The 27,970-nt window shown below is 44.5% G+C and overlaps 1 protein-coding gene across 1 annotated transcript; it reads right to left on the bottom strand.

Moving 5' to 3' along the window:
• Window positions 1-564: 564 nt before the first annotated feature.
• On the bottom strand, window positions 565-26,673 carry ABCA5 (ATP-binding cassette, sub-family A (ABC1), member 5). Its single transcript, XM_010002707.1, has 38 exons — window positions 26,572-26,673; window positions 25,643-25,847; window positions 24,526-24,684; window positions 24,188-24,285; window positions 23,625-23,854; window positions 22,061-22,202; window positions 21,115-21,303; window positions 20,626-20,773; window positions 19,683-19,851; window positions 18,102-18,160; window positions 17,291-17,401; window positions 16,909-17,084; window positions 16,363-16,482; window positions 15,419-15,557; window positions 15,139-15,229; window positions 14,802-14,941; window positions 12,834-12,953; window positions 11,939-12,140; window positions 11,528-11,697; window positions 10,611-10,744; window positions 9,609-9,746; window positions 8,926-9,039; window positions 8,055-8,225; window positions 6,984-7,097; window positions 6,606-6,743; window positions 6,061-6,132; window positions 5,433-5,524; window positions 4,793-4,919; window positions 4,580-4,697; window positions 4,383-4,474; window positions 4,051-4,226; window positions 3,485-3,560; window positions 3,306-3,400; window positions 2,790-2,909; window positions 2,439-2,588; window positions 1,405-1,484; window positions 1,096-1,151; window positions 565-672 (listed from the first exon to the last, which is right to left on the bottom strand). Exons 1-38 carry the CDS (start codon window positions 26,671-26,673, stop codon window positions 565-567), a joined length of 4,941 nt encoding a protein of 1,646 aa, XP_010001009.1.
• Between the last annotated feature and the right edge of the window lie 1,297 nt (window positions 26,674-27,970).

A 27,970-nucleotide genomic window follows, 5' to 3' on the forward strand; every position in this document is an offset into this window, starting at 1 on the left:
GCTTCTAAGCATAAGCAGGGATGGATGAGCTGGTGGGGAGAAGGACCTTGCAGGGATATGTGTCTGCTCAGCACCTTGGTGGGCAGTGATGGCCAACTGAGGGCACAGGGCACAGCAAGACCCTGTGAACCCACAGGGTGGGACACTCCAGTGGCAACTGGTTTTGCTCAACAGCAGGATTCCTAGCAAGGACAGCCCAACCTCTGGCTGCCAGCCCCAGTGCCCATGAAGGAGGAGGGCAGGCAGGGGCTCCTGTCCAAGTGACCAACACCAGGAGATGACCAACTGCTGCAGCAGCATCTTCTCACTCAACACAAACCCAGAAACAGGGAGGAGAGAAGGAATTTCAGATCAGCCAGAATCACAGTGGGGATGCTCTCCGGTCCCACCACCATTGCGGCGCTGTTCCTAAGGCCGGGATGGTGGGGCAGGCTCAGGGCTTCCCAACACCACCTCCTTTGTCCGTCCCAGTTCCAGTGTTTCCCACGCAGCTGCCCCGACGTGTGCAGCGCATCAGGGCTGGCATGAAGCAGGAGCTGCTGAGCAGATGGGGACTGCTGGAGCTCAGAAAACAACTCTGTCTTCCTGTGTCCTCTCCCACCAGAGCGTGCTGTTCAGGGTGCCCAAGCTGTTGTCCTCCTCCTCCTGCTCCTTAGCCAGCTCCACAAAAACCTGCCACAGACAGACGGGATGTGAACGCACCCTGCTCCTTGTAGGAATTTGCTCAGACACAAACAGAACTCATGCTAAACCCCCCACAAATACTAAGGGTGTTGCTTTACTTGCATGTAGGAAATTTTTTGTATTTTGGGTTTTTTTTCCTCCTTGCTCCTACCCTCCTGGCTCATTTCAAGAGCACAATGAAAAGGAAGTTGAACCAAACATGCACTAAAGGACATTTATCCTCAGCAATAACTAACCCAGAATAAGCAGTAATAAGCCTCAGCTTTACCCTCCTTCCAGAAGTGAGCAGCAATGCCCATCTTTTGAATAAATCATTTCCACTGATGCCACAAATTGATTTTGCTCCAGTCACTGCAAGTTGTGTGTCTTATTTTAAAAGGAAAGGAGAAAATGGGAGTAGATCTATGATACCTGTTCCAGTGTTGCCTGAGAAAAGCTGTACTCCTCGATGTTAAAGGCATGTTTTACTGTTGAAAGAATTAATGAGAGAACATATTTAAGGATACTTCATTGTGACACAGCTGGATTTAAAGCATTTTAAGCTGGTACAGGTCCTTACTCTTGATTTCACAAAAAACAGAGCTGGGAACAGCAATAATAATAGTTTATAAGTTAACTAACTTTGGAACAGAGATGCAGAACTGCCACTGGATGGTAAATCTGTCAGTTGTGGGAGACAAAATGATTTCTCCATGTGATACATGGCAAGTGCTTAATTACCTTCTTCCAGCTTGGAAAAAGAATGTGAAAGAGACTGAACATCTTCTTTAGGAATTTTATAGGCCAAAATAGAAGCAAAACTGGAAGGAAAAAAAAAAAGCAAATTTACCTTCAGGTAAAATTACTCAAAACAAAAATACTATTATTCAAGTGAATGGATTTAAATCCCTTTTCTGAAGGTTTCTCCAGGCATTTTGACTAGTCAGTATCATACAAGACAACAGGAATGACACAGTTCCAGAAGACCAGCAGCTTTATAATGTGCCTCAGAGATCCAGGTCCAAGTGCATCAGCTGAGACCCACCCAAGACTGCTCTATGATTTAAATGATTTTCAGCCAAGATTCAATGATTTATACTCTGTCTATCAACTCCTGGAAGAAAAACCCCTGCCTGGGATGCCTGAAGTTATGAGGTTCTTTTCTTTCAAATGAACTTAGAGGTCACAGGATCTCTTGGGAGTCTGGATCATCCAGTGGTTCCTGTAACCCAGACTCCAGAACAAGGAGCTGCTCCACCTCACACATTTGTTTCTGAAAAATGAACTCTCCTCCAAATCTCCCAAGCTGAGGAATGCTCCTCACACGATGCCTGCAGTGCCCTTTTCAGAGAGTCTCCTCAGTGGTCACCAAGCCAGACCCTTGAGTTTGTTCAGCAGAAATTCAAAGCTGTTAGGGTAAAACCAACCAACCCACCCCCAAACTTTGAGAGACTCTCGGAAAGTGTTTCTAGGAAAGGGTCAGTGCCTCAGTGACTCATTTTACTCCCACTTCCCAGGGGTTCCCAACCAAAGAAGAAGCCATTAGCAACAGCTTTGCAGAAATCAGCTTTGCTTCCTCTGTGCCCAACACCCACATGCAGGGCTGGCTTTCACTGGCCTGCAACACCCTTCCTCTTTGCATTTATTTCAAGCTACGTGCCAGTACTTTTTGTACATTTTAGGATCATGACATTCCCTACTTGGTGCCAAGGAGCTGCTGAGAAATCAAGAGCCTGTATGAATATCCATGTTTTCTGCATATTTGTCAAGTTTACCTTTCCTGACGATTTGCATTTGGGAAGATGTGCAGGATCTGGCTCTGCAGATACTCCACCTGCTGCACGTCTGCTGTTTCTTTTAATTTCATTTCCAAGAAGTATCCTCTGCCAAACTTACTCTTCAGGTGTTGGACAGTACCTATACACCTACCAATTGCACAGAGAAAGTCATATTTATACACGTTATAACACACTCAAAAAGCAGCCTAACTCCTAACAGACCCTTTTAGCAGTTTAATTTTGCTCTAAGTTTAAGGTGCAAAACAATTGTCTAGCTGTATTTTGAAAGAAATATCTTCTAGCTGCTCTATCCCCCCCTGCCACAACAGGGGAGGGCTCCAGTGGTACCTGAGCTGCCCTGACACCAGGATGGCCACACGGTCACAGACAGCATCTGCCTCCTCCATGTAGTGAGTGGTCAGGATAGCTGCTCTCTCCTTGTTCTTAAATGCTGCTCGAATCGCCCGCCTACCAAATGGAACAGAAGAAAAGAACATCCCTGAATAAAATATTTGGTGGGTAACAGTAAATCCTGGGTTAGCAGGAAAAGAGCATCGTGATGGTCAAACACGACCCCTTTATTTTATGGCCCAGTTCTACTCCCACAGCAACAATTAACATCTGAGTTTTTCCACAAAGATTTCTCAAACCTCACACTCCTTCGATTTTAAGATTTATTTCGACTTTCAAGCTCTTCATCTCCAAGCTATTCTGGGCAAGGACACTGAGGAAGCACACCCAGCCCTAAGGCAGCGTTGGTTCCCTGCCTATGGCTCTCCCTAGTGTTAACAAGGATATTGCAGACATACAATCAGACAAATCCCCACAGAGAAAGGAGCAGACACAGCCCTGGTGGCAACTCACCACATGTGCTGCTTGGCTTTTGGATCCATCCCAGTTGATGGTTCATCCAAGAGCGTGACCCGCGGGTTGCCCAGCATGCTCAGGGCAAAGCAGAGCTGGGAAGGAAGAAAAGGGAAAGGGTCAGGACACCCTGGCTGCTGGGAACACCCAGCACAGCAGCTCCCAGAGCTGCCCCATACCTTGCGTTTCAGCCCTACACTCAGCTTCTTTGTTGTCTTCTGCAGGTGGTCTTTTAAATCCAGGGCACTCGCGATGCTGCAGAAGAGGGAGGAACGGGTGTGAAAGGCTGAGAGGGGGCTGGCTGGGCTGCCCCCGCCCCACACAGCATGCAAACAGCCTCACTTCAAGAACTCAGTCACTAATATCTGTATTTAAAGCATAAAACAGAGCAGAGCAATACGCAGAACAGGAGCTGGGCACTTCCAGAGAAAACCACCTGCCCTGTGTCAGCCCAGCGTGACCATCCAGGAACAGCTCCAAGCCCTGGGCTCACCCACGGCCTCTGAAAAGGTCATGGTTAGCACTCCATCACTTCAAAAGAAAGAGTTAAATACTAATACCAGTTGAATTTTGTGTAGCTGAATCTGTATCTCCTAACTTACAAATTCACACTTGCTGAATTTACTGGGAAGATCCAATCAAATGCAAATGAAAAAAACCAAACACATTAGGAAAAGTAACAAAAACCAAAATGCTATAAAAAATACAGCTACACCTCAAAACATTCCCACAATAAACTACTTACCGTTTTATGACTTCCTTAACATCAGACTGACTCATTCCTTTGATAGCACCATAAATTTCAAAGTGTTCCTGCAATGTAATATCTGGCCAAAGAGGATTTGTTTGAGGACAATATCCCACGAATTTCACCGAGTCATCGTCGCTGTTTGAGCCAAAAGAAGAATCTCCCATCAGAACCTGCCAGGAAAATGTACAGACCTTGGAATATTATTGTGCAAGTTTTGGAAGTGTTTTTGTAAAGTTTTTGCATAAAAACCCCACGCAAATATTTGAAATAATAATAAAAAATTGATATAGGTGAATTTCCTATGTAGGTTGCAGCACATAACGTACCTGCCCGCTCGTTGGCTCAATCTCTCCAACAAGCATGTTAATTAATGTGCTCTTCCCAGCTCCATTGGGTCCCAACAAACCCAGTATTTCCCCTGCAGAAAGGGCAACACAAAAACATTGTCCACAAGATCAGATAACTGGATTCAGGAGGATTTCTGTAAACAAAACAGCTCAGCAGCAAGTCATGGAACTCCAACCTTTTTTTACACACAGAGAAACATGTTTCGTTGCCACTTTCTTTATTTTTCTCCCCAGAAGAAATTCCTTTCTTTCATCAAACTCTTTGTGCAAGCTGCTGACCAGGATGGCTGGCATCTGGTAGAGAAGAGAGAAGTAGCTGCAGATCCCAGCAGCTCTGGGGAACATCTGGATTTGGGATGAGGGCACTGCCCGCAGGCACAGGGAATTACCTCCTCGCTTTTGGGGCTGCTGAGGATTTCCCGGACTCGCAGCCTCTCTGCCTTCACATCTTCATCCTCGTTCTCATCACGTGGGACATCTGGGAACTTCCAGGGTTTGGCTTTTGTAAAACATTTTCTAAAGGGGAAGAAAACAACATGAAGCCTCTGCTCAGTGTTGAGATCTGCTCTCTGCTTTGATGGAGAAAGCGATTTGTGTTGGCCCAACACATTTATGCCTCACAACTGAGGAGCCTTAAAAGAGCAGAAAGAGCTGTCAACTATTGCCAATATTTCACCTTCACACTGAGCTCTGTGTTGGGCTGTGGCAGCTGGAGCCATGCTGTGGGAAAGGAAGTTCCCCTGTTTTTATAGCCTGGATGTCCTTACAAAATTCCCCATTTTGCACTGATACAACTTAAAAGGAAGTTAAACCCCTATTTATGCACTTTCTTGCCTGACTTTCAGATAACTAAAGTTAGGAGAACAAATTCTTTAGACTCTTGGGATGGGAAATAACCAGAGGTATTCTATTTTCTGCAGTAACCCCCATCACTGTGCTCTGCACACTCCAGTGTCACCACCAGCATCACTTTGAAGAATGGCTTCTTGGGACCATTGCTCCTTAAAAGTCTGTTCAACAGAAACATACCTGAAGAATGGATCCTCTCTAACTGTTCTTCCCCCATTCTTCAGCTCGAAACATCTCAGTAGGAAGAGCCACATGACACACTGCAAATAGGGCTAAAATAGACAAGAGATAGTCCTGGTTACTCAGAGCACTGCCAGCCCTGTGAGGCTGGTGGTCCCAGAGGTCATCTCAGAGATGATCCCACCACACAATGAGTGAGAAGCAGCACCAGCTCTGATGTTTCTGAGAAGATGAAATGTATCATTAGATGCTGCTCAATGGGTTGACATTGAAGGTGCACAACCAGAATCTGCTTAGACTTAATAGCAATTATTTGCCTTTTGGAGAGAGATGGGACTGTCCCCTGCTCTGGAGTTCTTGCTCCATCAGCATGGGTTCCCATAATGATCAGGATTAACATCAGCACTGTTAGTAAGACAATTGAGGCAGCAGATGTTGAGCTGGTAGGCACAGCAGCTTTTCCTGATCCTGTTTGTGCTGCAACAGGTTGCAGAGCTGCAGGCTCCAGCAATGCTCAGCATTAGATCAAGTCTTTATTAATAAAGATGCCTGAACAGAAGGGGCCTCCCAGCAGGAGCTGGCAATTCTCTACAGCACATTTAGCAAATAATCAAATCATCCTGCTTACAGCTATGACTGCTACCAGGAGCCTGTCCCACGGGTCGTAGTATCCCCCGCTCCTCTTGCCTTTCCACGAGACCTGACAAGGCAAGAAAAAACCTGCAGGTAAAGAATCACTTACCAGAGACTGCATGTTCTACACTGAGCTGTAATTTCCAATCAGTCACTTAAAACCTGTTGCTCAAGCAGTTGCTGAGCTCTGCACAGACCTTGCTGCATGAGCTGAACGCAAATAAAGCTCCAGTAAAAGTCCCTGGGGCTGCTCTGGGTTTAAAGCCACTGACTCCCAATTAACCCGTCTCCCCTCACTGCAGTTGCCCAGTGAACAGGCTGAGAAACACATCATTTTCCTTCAGGTATGTCACAGAAGACTTGCTTCTTCCCTCATTTTCAAGCTGCAATGTCCTTATGGGAAAAAAAAGGTGAGTTTTCACCAGCAGTTGCTCTTCATGCGTTAAATGACTATGGAGGGCACCACACCCCTAAGACACTGACAACACCCACCCCAGCCCCTCACAAGCACTCTGGAAAGAATTTCTTGGGCCCCTTTACCTTTATGAAACAAATCAAACAGCCAATAAGGGGATAAATAGGAATGAAGATGGAGAAAACATAATGCAGGATGGTGGTTACCAAGTAGTAGTCCAGAAAAAAGGTCACTTCAGTGACAACCGTACAGAGCAGGGCTGTCTGCACAAAAGAAAAGGAAAAAGTCCATTTTCATTCAGTTCAGGCTAAGTTATCTTATTTGAGGCACATTTTAAAAAGTTTTTTTCTCATTTAGGATAAGGCAGTGATAGACATCAGTAAATATTTCTAACTTCTTGCGTGTTAAGGAGACACAGATAGATAAAAGAACTGGGAAGCCTGTTGGGGCTTTGGAGATAACTCATCTTCCCTGCTAACTGGGCTCAAGGGGAAGGTACTCACCACTGAAAATATAAATGACCAAAATTCTTTTGTATTCTGGACTTTTTTGAACGTGAAGGAGACCACGTAGGTGAAGAGCACGACAGAGGGGACATAACCAATCAGGCAAAAGATCTGCAAAGATAGGAAAGGTTTCTCAGGAAATGTACAGCAAGAACCCAGGGGTGAATTTTTTGTGTAAGCATTGACTGGAATTTAGTGTGCTCTGTAACTCAGGATTCATCTTTGTCACTTAATTTGATCTATTTTGCCCCCTTGGTACACCCAGCAGATGCTATTAAAAGACACAAATAAAATACTACATGGACAGGCAGGAGCCTCACTCAGTTTCCTTTAAATTATTTCCCCCTCCTTTGTTTTTTTTTTTTTTAATCAACACAGGCTCCCATAAAGGCTGACTTGATCATTTTGGCCAATAGTAGGAATTCCACCCTTCAGCCTTAGCATTTTCACAGAAATTAAAACAAGAGCAAATGCACTGGTAAAAAACCAGCCCTGCAGCACATCCCAAACTTGATTAAATTGGAGCTTCTGGGAAAGCAGCTGGGAAAACCTCATTCTTCTCAATTACAGCCAATATCTCAGGGAAGCCCACTCTGAATATAGAAGACATGAAGACTTGTAGTCTCTTCAGTTTAAAGACATGTTGGGCTGTGTTCAAAAACCCCTGTAACCTCTATGTAAGCTGCACACTGATGCAAATGGAGCAATGACCAAGAGGCAGCAAGGAGGGCAAAGAGGACTGGGCAAGCAGGGCAAAAAAGGATGGAGCATCTCCTTGGAAGATCCTGGTGTTTCAAAACTCCATTTTATTCCAGTTCTGCATGAAACTCCAAAATATTACTATTTTTCCCCCTGAGAAGCAGTGCTCTTTTGCCTTTGGTGCAGCCTGACCGATGCCTCTGTGCCCTCATTACACATTGTCCCTGGCTCTGTTGGAAACAGCCTGTTGAACCATCTAACACAAAGAAAATAAAAATTAAAAAAATAGATAAGAAAGTAAGATTGTGGGAAAATAACACAACCAGGTTCTGGCATCCCCACGTGTGCTCCCAGCCCCACCACACTCACCACAGCAACAAACTTGCCCACGTAGAAGTAAACGCCGTAGTGGAAGGCGAAGAGGCTGCCGATCATCAGGACCAGGATGGAGTAGAACAGTGGGAGGTCAATGATGGCTTGTCCCATCCAGTAAGCAGAGGGATAAAGCCCTGCAATCTTCAGCTGTGTGTAGGATTTGATCTGCAAGGGAAAAAAACAAACAAACCAGGCAACATTTAATTAAATGGTAATTAGTAAAATTGGAGACCTCATAGTGGCCTTCCAGCATCTGAAGGGGACCTGCAGGAGAGCTGGGGAGGGACTTTTGGCAGGGGCATGTAGTGAGAGGACATGGGGTGATGGATTAAAACTGGAAGAGGGGAGATTTAGGTGAGACATTAGGAAGAAATTATTTAGTGTGAGGGTGGTGAGACACTGGAACAGGTTGCCCAGGAAAGCTGTGGCTGCCCCATCCCTGGCAGTGTTGAAGGGCAGGTTGGATGGGGCTTGGAGCAACCTGGGCTGGTGGGAGGTGTCCCTGCCCATGGCAGGGGGGTTGGAACTAGGTGATCTTTAAGGTCCCTTCTAACCCAAACCATTCTATGAATCTATGAACATTTGCCTTGGTGGGTGAGCAGGATCATGTTTTTCCTTTTCATCCACCAGTTTTACACTCATGTGCCTTGCCCATTTAGTATGATTTTAGCTGTCAAAGCAACCAAAAGCATTTCCATGGAAAGTAAAAGGGCTTTTCCCAAATCTCCTCTACCCAAGGCAGCAAACAACAGTCACATCCATGCTGCCTCTCATGGCAAAAGATGCTATTTAAAATATCTCTTTGGGTTCTCCCAAAATCCCAAGGTTTTTGTGCAATCTGTGAACCCACATCTGGGATTTTTACCTTATGGTTTTCTGCATTGTCCATGGCAAAATAGGGTGGCATTCCAGTAATAATAATTCCCAGCAGCACAGCTTCAAAATAGATCTCTAGTCTGAAAATTGTGTCTGGAAGATTCTGAAATATAAATCAGATTTTTTCAACACCAGGATGTGAGTGACCAAAATTTAGAACTGGAACATGACAGTAAATGCTAAAACTTATATTCTGTGTCTCTCAAGATCACCTGAGCTGCAGCCTGAAGACATAAACCTATGGAAGGTTTGGGGTGTTTATATGACATCTAACAAACTCCTAGAGCACTGATCTCCTGCAGCAGGTCCTCTCCTCAGGCCACCCCAGCTCTGCACCATTGAGAGCTGCAGGTAACCTGTAACAACCCCTTGATAAATTCCCAACAGGAAATTCCTAGCCCCCTTTTCCTTCCACAGGCTGTAGAACAAAATCCCAGCACCTTTCAAGTCCCCTTCCATTCTGCAAAACTCCATATCCCCAAGGACTTACTCCACAGGCTTTGGCTGCTGAGCTCAAATCCCTCCTGATGGTGCTGCTGACAGTCCTAAACAGCTTCTCCCTTTCTTTTTGGTGCATTTTTCCCCCCCCTCTTTCCCCATGGGTTGTTTTGCCACCTGCTCCATGTTTATGGGTGATTTTTGCCCCTCCAGCACCTCAGAGGTGCTGCTCACCTGAATGAAGGGGTTGCTCCAGATCTGGATGGTCTCTGTCACGTTTAAATTATGCAGAAGTAGGTTGCTGACAATATTCATCAGAACTGGCAGGGAATGCACCATGGTACTGTTGAATATGACTGTGAAAACATAGCTCTGGAAAAGAAAGTGTTTGATTTCTGTATTAATTCTTCTGCACAAAGGGTAGTAACACCCTGGGAGGGCTCTTCTATGGGCTTAATTACACCTGGACATTGGGAAAAATCTTTGACTAGTGGAGTCTGCTTTGCAGAAAGCACAGGGTGGTTAAAACACAACCTAATTCAGGAAAAAAAGTCGTGCTTATGGAGACCAAATTATTTGCAATAAATTCCCAGGATGTTTTAGATGCTCTGTGACCCTATGACAAATACAACCCCTGCTCAGATGGTCATGCACTTCAAAACCAGACAAGCAAAAATTTACATCAGTCAAGGGTTGTGCTGCTACTGTATTAACAGCTTGCAATTAATAAAAGTGGGTGCAAGAGACACAGCAGATCTATCACACAGCAGCTCCTTTGTTGAAGATCAAATACAACCCCAGTGTTAAAATCTGACACTCCTTCAGTGACCATACTGAAATGAATACTTATAATCCAAGAAACTCAGTTTTCTTTACCCATAAGAGCACCATGGAGTTAACACTTCTGTCAGATTGTGTGATGCAGCCAGTAGAACTAAATTCCTAGGCCAGGTCTTTCGTGAAGTACAATATTTCTCTTGGCTTTTTGTGGGGTAGAAGGGGGGATGGAAATTTTATTATCCTACCATAATTATAATTATTGAAGTTTATTTTTATAGTATTTCCATTCTGTTAATACAAGTCCTCTTTGCAGGCCTCTTCTGTAACTAAAATTATATGACTATTTATTATATGACTCAGCAAGTGCTTTTCAGGCAAGAGTGCAACAGAACCAGCCCCTTAACTAGCTGCTTGTCTGCTCTTTGGGACGTGGCCAAGCTGCTCTGTCTGTCTTACCTGTCTGGATTCAAGGTCAAACACGTTCAGAGCTGCACTGTGAGGTGCAGCTGAGACATAATCACTGTCATTGAACATCTCCAAGAGGATGTTCATGCTCCCAAGAGAGCGGACAATGTCATCGATTCCCGAGTCTGGTGTGAGACAGAGACAAAACCATGATTACCCATCACCTACTTGGAGTATTTCACACAAAATTATTGATGCATTTCCCCACTGACAGAACCCCATCACAGTTTCCTTACATTTGACAACTGAAAAGAATTCTTTGCTACCTTCAGCAATGTGAGTGTTTTTAATTCTGCTTCCCACTCAACAGCCTCCAAGACAAATTTCTGTTACACTCTCCAGTTAATTTGTGCATGGGAAATGTAGCAGCAAGGAAGCTGAGCTGCCAAAGAGCATGATCAAAATGCTCCAAGCTTCAGTTGAGCAGAGAATTAGCCAAGAGAGCAGGACACCAGCAGCACTTTGACACAGAGTCCAGAGAAATTAAGTTGCATTAAGCACAAATCCCCCAGTGGCTCCCACAGATGCTCGGTTCTATTGCCCGAGGGAGGCTCTGCACTCCTGAAACATCCCAAGTTGAAACAAAAAGGAATTTTCCAACATGCCTTGTGGCAGGATTTTAATGTGGATGTACCCAAAGGTCTTTCTGGCCAGTTCCTTCACATGGGTCATCTTATGGCATGGGGAGCACCAGGCTACCAGACATGGGAGGAGGAAGATCTCTGAACCAAACCCTATGGCATGAAGGATACTCACTCTCTACCATCTCTGGGTACTTAGAAACTCTTCATTTGGGCTAATTTCAAGAAAAAAAAGTTTGTTCTGAACCCCCAAAGTACCACACACCACCTTTCCCCACCACATTAAGTGCTATATTTAGAGAGAGAGGAGCATCTCTGCTCTCCTACCTGTGGAGTTCTGCAGCAGGAGACGACTCCTGTACTTGTGACAGTCCTCCCCAGGCTTCAGCAAGTACAAATCTGGGGAAAGTTTGATAGCAGCTACAGAATTTTTGATGATGTGGTGGATGAAAAACAATAAAATCTGAACTACAAGATATATCAGAAAAAGCAACAACCTGAAAGAAATAAAAAAATTCAGTTACATTAGAATTCAGCAAAAACCAAGCCAGTTCATGTGCATGTTATTAAAGCAACCTCTCCCTTGCCCCCAGAAAACATAACTTCAACAGCAATACTTGTTATTGTTGAAATGGAACTATGGGGAAAAAAAAATGAACTGCATCCTGCCCCTTCTCTGATATCTTTCAAACAGGTTTTGAAAATTCTGTCTATAAGTGAGAAGGCCTCAGTACTCACATAACTCTCAAGCATTTATTTTCCCTCTTGAGACTAAGGAAGTGAACTTTTGCTATGGTGGAAACCTGCTTCTTCCAGAGGGCTTTGTTGGTCATTGCTGGTGCCTTTGTCTCTGAGAGCATCAGAAGGCTCTGCTCCATGTCATCGAGGGATTTGGTATCCACCTCCTCCTGCACTTGCTGGGAATTGAACACACTATAATCTGAAAAAGAAGAGAGTTAAACTCTCCAGATGTGCTGTTCTGCCAGAGGCAGACACTCCTGCAAAAGCTTTGCAGAGCAGGATGGTTTATTAGTCTGTATCACACAGAAAGCTCTAGAAATATTAAGGCAGCTTAAACCATTCAAAGTTGACATCAGAAGAACTGATTAATGCTGGAATAATATTAAGTGCCCCCAACTTTTCTCTAACATGAATAAGTTCATTTAAAGGAGGGGAAGACAGACAAGTCCAGCTGTTTCAGCCTTACTTGCAGGTTACTAATATTACTTTTCACTCATAGGGCTGGAAATAAATTTTACACTGTGCATTTGCAGCTTCTTGCAAGTAAGTTCCATTAGAACAACAAAACACATTTTGAAAACTTTGCTAGAGGAAGTGCAACTGTAAAGCAAGGACGTGAGATGTGTGTGCACTGGATGAAAAAATCATTACTGCAGAGACAGGCAGCAATAAGCTTTTTCCCTGGATCCTCCCAGCAACACTTCCCACACAACTTGCTGCTTTTGTGTGCTTTTCATGTTAAATATTTGCTGGATGGAGCCCCCTCTGCAACAGGATTTTTCATGCTTACCTCCAGAGCCAGGTGCCTTCTGGCAGTGATGTGGCCTGGACAATTCCACCCTAATTTTAAATTAAATCAAATAGGAGGCAAAACAGCCAGGGACCATCCCACCTGCTTGATCAATCTCTGCCTCAACTTCCAGCTTCAGATAAACATCCTCCAGTGTCGTCATGGAGACGCCGTAGGTGATCACGCCCAAATGGGAATGAGTGTCCAGGTCAGAAAACAAGCCTGAGAGACACAAGGGAAACCCACTGATTGCTCTGGAACAGCATTGCATCACCTCCCTGAGAGATCATCAAGCCTACCAGGGGCATCCCTACAGCCTTCTGCGTGGTAGAAGAAAGCAGATAACATGTCAACTTCGTTGTTTACAAAGCCAGGTCACTGCTTGAGAATCAAGGTTGGAATAAGCTCTTTTTAGCAGAAAACTTCAATCTCTGTGGTCAGGTATAGACATAGGTCATGTTTTCTCCAAGCTGAAGTGTTTATGAAAACCACCTCAGCATCCTGAAGCTCCTGGGCTCAGAGCTGCCCCCTGGCTGGCTGCAAGAGCCCCTCTCCTGGAAACATTCCACATAGGGACTGTGGGACAGCTCATCCTACCTAGATCCCTGCCCAGACACAAAAAGATTTTACAAATTAAACCACTGAGTAATTATTTATATATATATAAAATACCCAGATCTGGAAAGCCAGCTTAACTGGGCAGGGGAACCTGGATGGCTTGCAAAGCTTGAAGGCCAAAATTATGTTCAGAGTGAGAACACTTGTTAACACCTTGGGATAAAAACAACACTACTGGGCTCTTGCCAGTCCCATGAAGGGAAGGACTTGACAAAATGAGGAGCTGCAGAGCCAAGGTCACACTGAAGGAAGACACAGAAGTGTAAAAAGAGGAGGACAGTTGGACACCCAGTGATGCTCGTAAGATCTCCACGATTTCTTCTGCTCCAGTAGCTAAGGCATGTTCCTAACTGCAGCTTCTCCTTCAAATCATTTGGGGGAATTGATTAAATCTAGCATAAAGTGCCTGGTTTTCAAAAGTACACAGAATGGCTGCTGAAGGTAAAGCTCATCAATTACTAAGTGGCTAAAATGCAACAGAGAAAAAAGCATTTATGACACGTGAGCTGCATCCACTGCAGTACTGATTCCCCTCTGCTTCCCACACAGTGCAGAGGCCAGGCTGCTTCTTCCCTTTTCTTGGGGGACACAAAGGAGAAGCCCTGTGTAGGACTGAGTAGATAATTGCTGCCATCTAGTGAAACCAGCACATCTGCTCCATGCTCCCTCTAACCAGGGAATCTGCTGGCAGTGACACAAGGCTCTCTGCAGCTCACACGGGGGACTGATTCTTGGAGGACTTAAGGCTTTCTGGCTTCCCACTGGAGACCAGCCCTGCTCATTAAAACACTCTGCAATAAGATAATGCTTCTCAAGGTCAAGGGGATTCAGAGAATCACAGAATCATTCTGGTTGGAAAACACCTTTCAGATCATTGAGTCCATAATCTATCTCTGCCAACCATTAGCTCAACTCTACCGACTCCAGGACTTAAACCATGTCCCTCAGCACCACATCTACACATCTTTTAAACACCTCCATGGATGATGACTCAACCATCTCCCTGGGCAGCCTGTGCCAGAGTTATCACACTTTCAGTGAGGGAATTTCTTCTAGTATCTGCTCTAAAGCTGCCCTGGCACAATATGAGTCCATTTCCTCTTGTCCTGATTCTTGGACAAAAGGGCCCCTTCACCTTTCTGCTAAAATCATCTCCCCAGCACTTGCTGCCAGGGACCCACATCCCTCTTAACAAATCACAACCCCCTTGGAGGAGGTGACGAGCTCCTCACTTGCCTGGGAAAGACCTTGCTGACTGATCACCAGCCAAACCTTAATGACCTTAAGGGTCCTTTCCGACCAAAACTATCCCATTAAATCACAGCCAAACCATGAATATGTACAAAAACTACATGAAAGCAGAAGTGAGAACGTAAGAAGAGCTGCAGGAGAGGGCCATGCTCGATGGGTCTCTCTCCTGTGGCAAACCAACCCCAACAAAGCCATCAGTACCTGCAAACTTGTCCATGTCCCTGAGGGGCAGGGTGTAGACGAGCTGCTCATCATTCTCCTGGATCAGGCTGGCTGCTGGGATGTGCTGCCGGATCAGCGAGGTCGTAGCCTCCGTGTTGCAATAGGCATCGATGTGCATGCTGAGAAAACACACCAGGAACTGGATTTTTTAGCTTGCTCCTCTCCTGACACCCGTGTCAGGGCAGGCAGAGCACCCAATGTTCAGCGTGGAGATGACAAAAGGATCTTTTATCAGGGGTGGGGAGTGCTGCCCTGCAGCTTTCAGCAGAAGACAAGGATATGTGATGTCAGGTAACAGGTGTCACAGAAATTGTACCTCAGGCGGTAGCCAATCCCCCATTTGCTCTTCAGAAAGAGAGAAGATCCAAGGCATTTCAGCATCCCTTGAGAAATCACAGCTTTGCGATCTAGAAATTAAAAAAATAGTAATTAATAATAAATCAAGAAGGCCCTTGGAATAGGAGAACTGACAATTTTCTCCCAAAAGCAACTCTATCTTTCAGATAAAGCTGTTCTCCGTGGTTAGAGAAGCATCACTTTCTGCTCTACAATGTGACCGGGTGGTACCTGAGGGGTCATGTCGTGGCAGGACTCACCAGCAAGAATATCAGCCTCATCCATGAAGTGGGTACTGAAAACAGTCACACGATTTGCCTTCCTGCTTTTGAGGAGGTTCCAGACGATGTGCCGGGAACACGGATCCATACCCGCGGTCGGCTCGTCCAGCAGCAAAACCTGAGCACAAGGACAAGCAAAGTCATCTCAGGAACCCCGCCCAGGGAACAAGTCTCACAGAATCATAGAATTCCAGGTTGGAAAGGACCTCCAGGATCAGCTGGGCCAACCTTTTTAGTTAATATAATCTGAGGTGGCTCAGCACCCTGTCAAGGTACAGGGCTTTGTGTTTGGAACCTGCTGGTGAGTCCTCTAAACTATACAGGAAATATCCTGGAGTAAAGCAAGGCAGCTGTTTTCTCTATGCTTTGAATAAATTCACCTCCTGTTGTCACAAATAGAAAAATAATACAGTAATTTAATGCCATAGTCTGTTTTCTCCAGTTTCTAATACATCTACATTTACCTATGGACTCACTCCTCCTGGCAAGGGATGGGTAAATACGTACACACGCTCCTAAAATCCCAGTGAATACATCTCCAAAAGCAGCCCCTGTTCTTACGGGCCAGGAATAACAGAGCTGCAACACAAAGAGCTCTCTGGTTCTGCAAGGAAAGTCTCTGACAGGTTCACCACTGGGGGCTAAATGTTACCTGCCAGGAATGACATAGAACTTGTCACACTATTTATTCCACACAGAGATTAAATCCCAAGCGACTGCCATTACCTCAGCTGTGAACATCCTCAAGCATAAAGGTTGAGCTACTTAAGTGATTTTAATCACCATCAGTGAGAAAGAGAGTGACAGAGTCACAGTAATAATTTCTGCACTTTGCATATTATCATATGTATTAGTTGGTTTTGACAAGAGACATCAGCCCTGAAGTGTCTTAGTGACAGCAACTGGGGAACTCCCACACTCACCTTCGGGTTCCCCAGAACAGCAACTCCTACCGACAGTCGCCTCTTCTGCCCCCCACTTAACTTTTTAGCTTGGTTGTCTCTGATAGGCTGCATATCCAAATCCAGCAACACTTTCTGCACCTTTCCAACATAAGAAATATATTCATTGTTAAAAAAAAAAGGCTACATTTAAAAAACCCCACATTATTAACAATTAACATTAAGTGTTCCTAATCCAGGGTCTTAAACTTCAGCAAACCTGAAGTTAAAAGGTGTATGTGCTTGAACACAAAGGATCTAAACTGTTTCATGAACATTTTAGTTTCCTAGGAGAAAATTAACAGTTTATCTTTGTAAAAATATCTGTCTGTACCATGGACTAGACGACCCCTAAAAGTCCCTTCCAACCCAAACCACTCCATGATTCTCTCCCTCCCTCTGCCTATTCCATCGTCACGTAACATTCCCCTGCCAAGCTGTCTGAAGGAAATACCTGTGCAGCCTAAGGGTTAACCCCACAGGTTAAAAATGAACATACAAGGCAATATTTGCAGCCAGCTGACTTACCTCTTGTATCAAATCATTCTGAGGGATTCCTTTAATGGCAGCAAATATGGAGAGATTCTCCTCCACGGTCAATATATCAAAGTGGATGTCAGACTGGGGACACACCCCTGCTATCTGGCGCACTTCCAGCATCTCATCAATTTCAGAGACTTTGTGCCCATAGACAGAGACAAACCCTGCAAAATAAAAAGGACAGGAGCAATCAAGAGAGAGATTTTTTTTATGGCCAGAGAGCAGGCTCACATGGACATGAATCTAAAGTGGGCTCTTCCAGACATTATCTGGTGAAAAATCTGATGAATCCTGAAACAACCATAAAGGTGAACAGCTTTGGTTTTCCAAAGGAGGACACCCCAAGTCCCCCCCCACCAGAGCAGCTCACCATCCGTGGGTGGGCACAGCCCACAAAGGATGTTCATCAGAGTGGTCTTCCCAGTCCCACTGTGCCCAAGCAGAGCCGTGATCTGACCTTCGTAGATGTCAAAGGATAAATCTGGTCCCCGGGGTGGGCGTGGAGGGAAGGAGGAGACATTAGTGATGTGCCTGTGGCACCTTCTCCTGCCACAGAGGTACATTCAAATCCTGCCACATGGGGTGTGTGCCTGGGCTCTACTTGAGGGGACACCTCACCTGCACACCCCAGCACAGGAGGGGGCTGCTGGGCAGTCCTGGCACTGGCTGTGGGCTGATCATGTTTAAAATAGGGAAATGAGATGGAAAGAATCAGGGAGATGGGCAGGGAAGATCATATCACTAACACCATGAGAGGAGGAGGAATAACCAGGATGGTAACAGCAGGGCTTCATAGAATGATAGAACCATTTGGGTTGGAGGTGACCTTAAAGCTCATCTAGTTCCAACCCCCCTGCATGGGCAGGGACACCTCCCACCAGACCAGGTTGCTCCAAGCCCCATCCAACCTGCCCTTGGACACTTCCAGGGATGAGACATCCACACTTTCCCTGGGTAACCAGGGATGTTCCAGTGATAGAAGGGCTCCTCTTTTCAGGGTACCATTTTAAACAAGGTTACTGCCAAAGCGGTGGGAGAAGACACACACAAGCACATCTGACATTCATACAGCCCACTAAAAGAAACCAAAAAGCCCCAACTGAAACACAAAAGACCACTCAACAATTCAGCTATTGCTCCTCTGCATCTGACAAGCAGCTAAAAAGCTAAAATGTTCTTACTTCGAAGAGCCTCCACAGTTTCCCCCTTTTTCCTGAATGTTTTCTGAACACAGCTGATTCTGAAAGAAGACATGGCATTTTATCAACTATTTTAGGACCTTTACATGTCATTTTGAAAGATCAACACTTGGCAACAGTCACAACAAGGTGACCATGCTACAGTGGCACCAGACACGTTAAAGACCCACAAAGGCAAATCAAGAGATGGGGTATCTTGTTGCAGAACTCGGTCCATCTCCACCCTGGTATCAGAAAGCTTTTTCTCAGAACTTTCTAAGGTATTTCCTATGATGACAGACTAAATAATATCAAGTCTGTTTCTTTCACACAGAACAAGGCACTAGAAAATGGAATGGCTACTCCCCAAGCATTTCCCAGTACAACAGAAGACTCAACAGACATGATACGGAAAAGGTGTTAGTAGAACAGACTCCAAAGATGGGATTCCTGACAGCTCTTGATCAAAACCAGGTAAAAGAAAGCCAGTAAAAACCTTCCTTCCTGTCCCACTGTTTTTCAAAATGAAAGAAACTCAACAGTGTATCTGAAGGCACCATGTGAAGGATGGGTTTTGGAAGCCTGGTCACCCTGAAAATGGGGATGGGGAGTGGATTACAGGTGTGAATAGTGGGGAGGAGAACTGGGTATGAAAGGAAACAAAACCTGTCCATGGAAAGATAAGAAAACGATGGAGAGTTGGTAGGGGGACGCTGTGGAAAAAGTCCAGGGTGGATGAATAATGTAAAAATGGTCACAATGTTCTCATGTGAACATCAGGATTAAAACTGGACCCTTCAACCTATAGCAGATGTCCAAAGAGATGTGGAAAGCTCAGGCACACAAGACCTGTTCTGGTCACTGAGCTCAAATATGTAACTGAGACTAGTGGAGCCAACTAGGAGTGAAACTGTAGAGCTCCCCCACTCACATCTGGCCCTGACATTGGGAAATGATGGGAAAAAAGGGCTAAAAAGAAGATACTGAAAATAATATCTGAGACACATTAAAAACATGTGACAGTCCAGATGAAAGACAAGAGGTGACACAAAACACAACGCAAATGATAAGAACATGGACACCCACTAATCAGTTTGGTTTTACCCTCTTAAATACAGCAGATGGGTAAAACCACCACAAAGGCTTCCTCTGGTCTACACAGAGCACAACAGCCTTCACACAAACTTAGAATTCAGCTTTTTCTCCTCAAATGTGCATTACCAGAAACTAAACCCTCCCAGAAGAGTGGGTGTTTCAACATCTGCAACCGCTTACGCCCCTTGTGGCCCCAGTGGAACTGAGGGAATGGAAAACCAGCCGCTTTTGAGAGGGCTCCAGCTGAAGGAACACAATCCACAAACAAACCCTTTTCTTTAAGGCCAGTGATTTCTCCTTGGAGAGCATCCATGTCATTGATGACGGGGCTTCACTGAGACTGTGTGTGCAGGGCTCTGCAGCGCATCCCACCTGCTATAGCTGAACCCAACCACTGGAGAATCCAGGGGGATTTTTCCCTTTCACGTGAATACGTCAGGGACCCAGGTGACCTGCTAACCTGTCTGTGGGGCAGGGCAGGAATCATACCTGATGGCTTCTTTCCCCTGAAATTCAGAAGGCACAGGCTCGACTATCTCGCTGAAGCTCAAGCTGCCGTTGATGCTGCTCTCGTACAACTCCTTGTAATTCTTCCTGTGCTTTGCCCAGAACGACGGCTTCATGAAGAAAAAGGGGGTGCGGCGGAGACCAAACTCCCCTGGAGAGCAAAGGGAAAAAGACCATTTCCTACCAGCAATTCCAGATATTCCTCAGCTTTAGGGCCTCAGCTATAAAAGCCATGAGCTATCCTGGCTAAAGGCTTGGGAGCCAGCCCACGCCCCCGTGGGATCTCATCAGCCAAGTTTACATTATCTGCATTTAAACCACAAGTGTGCTAGCAGGTTCCAGCTTTGCTAAGTATTTAAATGCATCTGCAAACCTCCTTCTGTGCAAGAGAAATCCCCAGGGCTGGAATAACAGTGACTTCAGCACAGGCGATACGACTCCAGGGAGATCAGAGGCCAAGGGAGCTGAAGGGCTTAACTGGGCATTAGTCACAAGATTAACAACTTTATTCTGTGCTTCACGTTAAAACTACTGCTGTCACAGGGAAAGGTCTGGAACAGGCAGAGTAGCCTTTAATTTTCAAACCTGCAAGAGCAAATCGCAAAGTTTGAGGCACCAGTTAAGCCAGTAATGAAGCTTTTCCTCTAGAAAGGTGGAGACAAAGTGTAGCTGGTGTAGGTAAGGGCCATCAATTCTAAACATGCTAACACCCCTCCTCACATCTCATAGCTTTAACAGAATGTACATTATTTCAGCTAAAAGTACCCTGAGTCATAGCATAAAATACATTTATCAACAGCAGCATCTCCCAGCTCCAAAGCTAAACTTAAGTCAGAAATGCCACCAGCTCTGTCAAACTGGGAAGCTCAGGGTTCAGGAACTGGTGATGCTGGCACAGTCCAGCTCACTTTCCTCCTGGACATACCTGGGATAACCTGGTCAAGGTAGACAGCTACAAGCAGGTAGAAGATGCTATCCAGCACCAACAAAATAAGAGAGATGAAGAGTGGGTAAGGACCCCGATTTATATTTGAAAGTGTTGCACCATCTTCATAATCTTCTAGATGCATGACCTGCCAACAAAGAGGGACAGAGGGAGATGTTACACACCAGCCCTGCACCAGCCTGGAAAGACACGAGAGCACCATGCAAAACTCAACAACAGAAAAAAACAAAATACAATTCAAAAGTGACTGAGACCACAGCAACAAACACAAAGACCAGCTCTTTGATGGTGTGCTGTGTTTTACTTGGTATGAGATAGCTGGGCAAGATACTACAATAGGCCTTTCCCCCCCTTCTATCATCAGTATATTTAAAAAATACATTTAAGAACATCCATATTAGTATCTGAGAATGATGCAAGACAAATGAGTACAATGAGGCTGCAGTGGGAGGAGCAGAAGTTGTTCACCTGTGCGACCCCGATCAAGAAGCTGCACTGACACAAGGGGCTGAGGAGCCACACAAAGGACTTGGGGAAATCTTCCAGCAGGACAATGTTGAGGCCCACAAAACCAAAGGCCAGCGTCGCCAAGAACTCCACTATGCCCACGTGCTTTGACTTTTTAAACAGAGGTGTCAGCATAAGTGCAAAGAAAACCTGAGAACAGATTGAAAGCAAAGGAAAAAAAAAAGGTAGTATGTTACAAATAAATAAATCAGTAAGAGAGGGTATTGAAAAATTAGAGTAAAAAGACCACAGCTTCACTGTTCCCTCTGACAAGCAAATCATTTTCCTCACATAGGCACTACAGCATTGACCCATGTCCCAAACTCCCCTTACAAAGAGACCAACAGGAGGGACAGTTTCCCAGAGATGCCAGGTTAGAGAGCACAGAACAAAATTATAAAACAAAATTAAGGAGCCACGTGGCTGAGTGTGCATCTGCACCCTGCTTAGTTCAGCCTCTGGAAATGATACAGTAAACAAGTAACTAGTTTTGCAGTGGGTGCTTCTGAACTCAAGACAAGCAATTTGCTGTATAAATTAATTCTCTGATCGTAACTGGGGTTATAACATTGCACTTAAAAGTAATAGCAAATGTTTAGAAGAGGACATGGTTTTGGAGCTCCAAACAGTGCTGTACAGACAGGGTTTTCATTTCCATGAGAAGATTATAACCTCAAATACTTCAGTAAGAAAGGTATTTCTCATAGTGATGGTCCAGACCTGTACAACATCCCAACCCATAGTGGGGCCATGGAAGGGGATAGGGACAGGAGATCCCACCACCACTTGGTCCTACACAAGCAGCACCTGTTCCAAATGTTTTAGTGGAGAGAACAAGAGAAGATGGGAAAGGGAAAAAGAAAACAGGGATGGGATGGCTGAAGTCAGTGAGACCAGGAATACTTACTGAAGAGATTCCATACAGGAAAAAAAGGAGAAATATCACAAAGGCACTGCTCTGGGGAAAGAGGGAAGAGGCCGTTGCAATCACTGCCATGAGAATGGACATGACAAAAATCAGACTCATGTAGAGCAGCACCCAGGAAAGCCTAGGAGCAAAGGGGGAAAAGGAACAGAAATCAGTCAATGAATTTGCCGAATTATTCACACACAAAAATAGCTATAGCTGCCATTCTTTAATATTCCAGACAGCTGCACCAAAGGACAAGCTTGGAACAAAACAAGAGCCCCCAAATAAAAAGAGCTCTTGTAAACATCCCTCTAATTGTTCCAGGCATTAGAGCACACACATCAATACCCACGGCATCAAACAGATACACAATGACACGATTCACTAGTTATTTATTTAATTTTTTTTAACTTGCATAATTAATTCCCTGGTATAACCAAAAGAGGATAACAGAGTAGTAGGTTTCAATAATTAAAGCAACTCTATTTAAAATTTAATACACAAGTCATTCCAGTAGCTGGGCAGGGTAATAAAATCCTTTTCAAGAACAGAGCTGCAAGTCTGCGAGTAATTCTGACCTCGTGGCTTCTGTACAGGTAGTAAGAAAAATGACACGTTTTCCCCAGAAGCAAGCTGCTGAGTTCTACTCAGTGCCTGAGCCAGGCTGCATTACCCGTGTGCCTTTGCAGATCCACTCTCATTTCACTCAGGGAAAAAGTAAATTGATTTTTTCCAGACCCGAGACGCTCGGCACTGCCGCGCGAGAGAGGACAGCACAGACACTGCAGGTGAAGGACTCAGCTGAAGAAGAGTTGTCACCAAGGACATACCACAAACAAACAGAATCAGCTTCCAGGAAAGAGCTTGGGTGCAGAAATAAAAGAAAAGTAACCAGGGGGAAGAAAAAGAATTGAAAAAAGAGAAAACCCATCTGGCTGTTACCGTGGAGCAGGGAAAGATGCTGAGGCATCGTCAGCCACAGTGACAAGGGGCACAACTAAGCCCCTTGTATTCCTCCAACTATCAATCATTTCAAATTATTACATTCTCTCATTTGGAAAAAATCCCCAAAACTGCACAGGAAAAATTCCATCATGGTAAGGAAACACATTAAAGGCTGTTGCTCAGACTGCTCTGCCACGTTAAAATTACAGATTGAGATTCATTTAATTACATGACATGGAAATGCTGCTGATAAACTCTGAAAAGAGACCACAGGTTACCTGTTCAGCCTCCAGAAAGGAAAGCCAAAAATATTTAAAACCAATAAAAATAAACTACACAAAAAAAATCTCACACATCATCACACTTAATCCCCCTAAGCCTGGTGGGATTTACATGCAGAAATGCAAGAGCATTACTCTGCTTTTTTCTTCCTATTTTCATGATACTGCAAGTATCTCTGAGCTGGATTTTACTGAGTATCTCACTTTAAGGCTGCTTTCAGTTAGTCAGACAAAACAATTAGAGGAGTTTTCTTAGAATGTGGGTTTTTTAAATATTTCTTCATATATTTTCTATTTCTTCTCTAAAGACCAGGTTACACCAAACACTCACGTACCAAAAGGCGGTGTCATGAAGTCCCAATATTTTTAGGAATTCCTTCAACTTCCTCTCCTTTTCTGCCACAATATGGATTGCCAAATAATACCCAAAGGGTGAGAAAGCAATCACTAGGTAAATCAAAATGATTGCACGAGGAAAATTATCTATTTCCACCACTGCAGCCTCTCCCATAACCACCGCTCTGGTCAGTTCCAGTTGTTCCCAAACGGAATGGTTGGTCTTCAGCTGGAAGGAAGAGAAGGAAGAGCTATTTTTGCATTACTCCTGATCTTACAGCCCTGCCCCAAGTTTATTCATGTTTTGATGACCACTGTGCTGTCTGGTTCAGGCTCATTTGGACACAAATGAAGACAAATGTCAACATTACTCAACCAGACAAGAACACTTCTGACCAACACACAGCAGAACAAATGGGAAATATTCTGCCTGCCCCTCATATTCCAGCTAATTTTTGGTATGACATTTTACACAGTCAATGGACACCACCACAAAAAGGGCCAAAGCAAGTCCCTGGATTTGAACCTCCTTGGGTTGATGATGTTACTTTTGCAGGGTTACCTGTATGATGGCAGCATCAATGCAGGCCTGCAGAGCCAGAAACCCTGAGCTCCAGTAGGTCACTGACTCACACCCTTTCCGCAGGCTGGAGCAACTGGCTGCAGAATAAAGTAAGAGGTTACAAAATACATTAAAAGAAGAAGAAGAAGAAAAAATAAAGAGTTACAGCTGCCCCATTGCCACTGTAAAGCTGGCACAGTTTGAGCCAGCCCTCAAAAACGGTGGAAACAACTTCTAAAAAACCCATACATGTCATAACAGCCCAAAAAAGAGGAGGTGATTTCTCAATTTAATCCCCTTACAGAGCAGAGATAAGAGATAAGAGTGTGCACGTTTACCTCTGGATTCCATATAAATGGAAGACATGGCAACAGAGTCAGGAAACCTCAGCTGGTAGGACATGGCATCAGTGAACACAACCCCCACGAAGTTGGAGGGTTTAAAAGCACTAGCCTCTTGCAGCTCCTCTTCACTTAAATACTCCTCAGTGATGATATCTGCAAGAGACAAGAAATTCTCATGTTGATTAAGGTATTAGCACAGCAGGAAGAAAAACTGCAATGGTTTTAAAGACATATCATGTTAATCATTAATGATTTACTTGGATTTGGAGATATATATATATATGGCTATATTTTTGTCCTAGTAAAGGAACTCTTTTCCTGAACAGAATTTTCCTACAGGAGTTTCACTAGTAGGATGGGAAATGATATATATATAGATATATATATATATGGTTATATTTTTGTCCTAGTAAAGGAACTATTTTCCTGAACAGAAGTTTCCTACAGAAAACCTACAGGAGTTTCACTAGTAGGATGGGAAATTCAAATTCACCCCCAAGTCTGCCCCTTCGTCCCCCATTTTTTGCTGCTCCAAGAGCTTCTGTGCCCCTCCTCTGCTGACTATTCAAGAATTTACTCTCCACCACCAGCACTGTCCAAGAAGGGCAGATTTAGCCAATGCAGAGGGCTAAATATATCAAAATGGGGTATTTTACCACCCACTTCAGCACTATTAATAGGAATTAAGATTTTTAAAAAAATAATTTAAAAAATCACAAAATGTTGTTTTGAAACTAACAAGCTAGAAAACACAACCTAAGATGCCTGAAGGGCAGCAGCATCTCCTGAATTTGGCCCAGGACCAATCCCAACTGACCCTAGAGCTGTTCAGGGGCTTCTTGTTCTCTGCATTTGGGTCCTCCCAAAACCTTTCCCACAGCCACGTAGCACTTGTTGGCTGCAGCAGGAGAACAGGAACCACTTTAAGATGGCAACACCACAACACATGGTGAGCAAACAAAACCAAACCACCTTCACAGTCTGTTCTCTATCTGTGATGGAAGAGAAGAGCATTTTTTCCTGTCAGCAGCAGCCAAGTGAGCTCCCTCTTCAAGCAGAAGTCACAGCCTGAGATATACTCAGAAAATCAGAATGCTTGGGTTCTGAATACCTTCTTCAAAGTAATCAAAAGCCACCTTCTTCATGATTTCTCGTGCCATGCGGGTTGGTGGGGTGTATCCAATGACAAAATTCACCACCATGGAGGTATCCAGGGTGCCAAGGTTGGTGTTGGCCACCTCATCGTAATTCCTGTGCGGATGCATCATGCTCATCAGAATGAGCCAAAACAAGAAAAAGAGTGGGAAAAGGACCTCCTGGATGAAGAAAATAAATCAATATGAAAAATTCAAAGGTCAATTGTAGAAAGAAAAATTTCTGGAAGTTCATCTTAGTTACACAAAGCTTAAAGGAGGGACTGAGAGTTCAATCACTTGACTGGAAAGTTCCCCAAATGTTTCTGATGCAACAATAACTTTAATGCCAAACCCTTCTCTGGCACTGAAGAAGGATTTTCATTGCATGTATTGGTAACTGAAGCCATTTTAAGGTACAAAGGGATAATTCTACGTGCTTTAAATATCAGCAAATGCTGGGAAAGTAGCAAAACACAAACCATGACCCCTTAAAAAAGTCTAGTCAAGCCCTGTTCTGCCTCTTCACCTCAAAACTGATCTGAAAGTATCATACACATCAGCTCTGCACAGGGCCAAACTGTTAGAAAAGATTAAAATCTTCTGGAGGTTTAATCCTGTTTTACTACTCAGTTATGGGTGCAAATGTTTTTTTTACAAGTGCACTCAGATTATTGCAATATTAATTCATGGATATTTTCTGGATAATGCTTTACACATTAGGACACTTTTTCAACAACAGGACCATAAAATAGCTTCTGAAAAAAACTACTTCAAGCCAAAATTCAGAGCAGACTGTGAAGTCTCAAACATTCTAACAAAACTGAGCATTGTGTCTGACTCAGCAGCCACTCAAATGCAGATTAACTGCAGACACAAGGCAGCAGTAAACAAGCACTGTGCTTACCTGAACGCTGCTTTTTTTAGTCCTACACTTAATAAGACAGTTCTTGAATAAGAGAGCTCGGGTTTGTCTCCATACTCCTGCATCTCTTGGTGCTGGTGCCATTTTCCAAGTCTAGTTTGAGAAAGAAAAAAAGCAACAAACAAGCAACAAACCAAATCCCCGGGAAACGACAAAATGAGTTCAAAAGGAAAAGCCAGGCAGTTAAAGCATTCAGTATATCATATATTCTCATTTGAAATTTTTCATATTTTAAGTGCCTTCCACATATATGTTAGATGTCCATTAGATGAAGAAGTTGATAGTACTCATTTGTAATGGGAGAACTTGGGGAAGTGGCTGGGAAAGCTGCAGGATGCTGTTGGAGCAGAACTTGCTCTACACAAGCTCACAAGACTCGAGCTGACCTTGGCTTATTTTCATTGTGCTACATATAAATTACAACCCAAAGTATTTATCTGGGACCACAGTTCCAGTGTCCATCACATGGGCTGAGGGCAGCCAGCCAGACCCATGCATCTGAAAACAAGAGCCATCTCACCCGGGGCAAACTGTTCAATTTACCAGCAGTAACCCCTTTCCATTCTGGAGCAGATCCAACTCTACTACTCTTTATTTTTTACCTTTTCACTGGGCCAGCTGCACAGCCCAGTTGTGCTGAACATAACTGGGGGGAAAAATAATAAATAAAATTGAAAATGCTTTTCCAGGAGACAGCATCCCATCCCACCAAGACTTACCTGGTGAAGGACAGCAGGCTGAGGAACGACCAGCAGGTTTTTATCCTCAGTTTTGTCACCACTTTGCTGCTTGAGGTTTGGAGCCCCTGGTCACTCTACATCCCTCTGTGTTTTCTCACCTGGGAAGTTGAAACACCCATGAGCTGCTCAGCAGAGACAGCAGGAGAACCAGTGCAGCTCCTCACATCACCACCCTTTCCAGCTCCCCGACTGCTCCAGCCACCAGTCCCACCTGCAGCAACACCCACACACCACAGGTGAACAAGTGAACCAGTTCTCAACATTTCAGCCCAAACACAGGGCACATTTTAAGGATTCATCCACATTCCAGGTTTCACAGCTGCCGACACGTACTCAAAAAGCAGAGGGGTGTTTTTGGTGCCTGCACTTTCAGAGCAGCTCTGCAGCAGGACCCTGCTTCTCCGGTATCTGACACACAACACGTGGATCAAGCTTCCTTTCCCAGCTGTATTTGAACATGGAAATCTATTTTTGGAGCACAGAACCATCCAACTACAGAAGCACACGAGGTTGCTCAGATGTCAGCGCTGCTGCCGCGAGCTGAGCTTGGAGAACTTCAAACACCCCAACTGCTGACAGACAAACAGCCCCACCACAGCCTGCCCTTCTCTGAGTGTAGGAGGGAAGAGAGGAGGAGAAAG

Source organism: Chaetura pelagica, unplaced genomic scaffold, assembly GCF_000747805.2.
Source record: "Chaetura pelagica isolate M959 unplaced genomic scaffold, ChaPel_1.0 scaffold47, whole genome shotgun sequence".
Classification (NCBI taxonomy): domain Eukaryota; kingdom Metazoa; phylum Chordata; class Aves; order Apodiformes; family Apodidae; genus Chaetura; species Chaetura pelagica.

Coding starts and splice junctions, on each gene's coding strand:
- ABCA5 (XM_010002707.1), bottom strand. CDS start 26,673: ATGGCACCAGCACCAAGAGATGCAGGAGTATGGAGACAAACCCGAGCT. Junction 23,855..24,187: donor TTGATGCTGCCATCATACAG/GTAACCCTGCAA, acceptor TCTTCCTTCCAG/CTGAAGACCAACCATTCCGT. Junction 17,085..17,290: donor GCTGTGCCCACCCACGGATG/GTGAGCTGCTCT, acceptor TTTATTTTGCAG/GGTTTGTCTCTGTCTATGGG.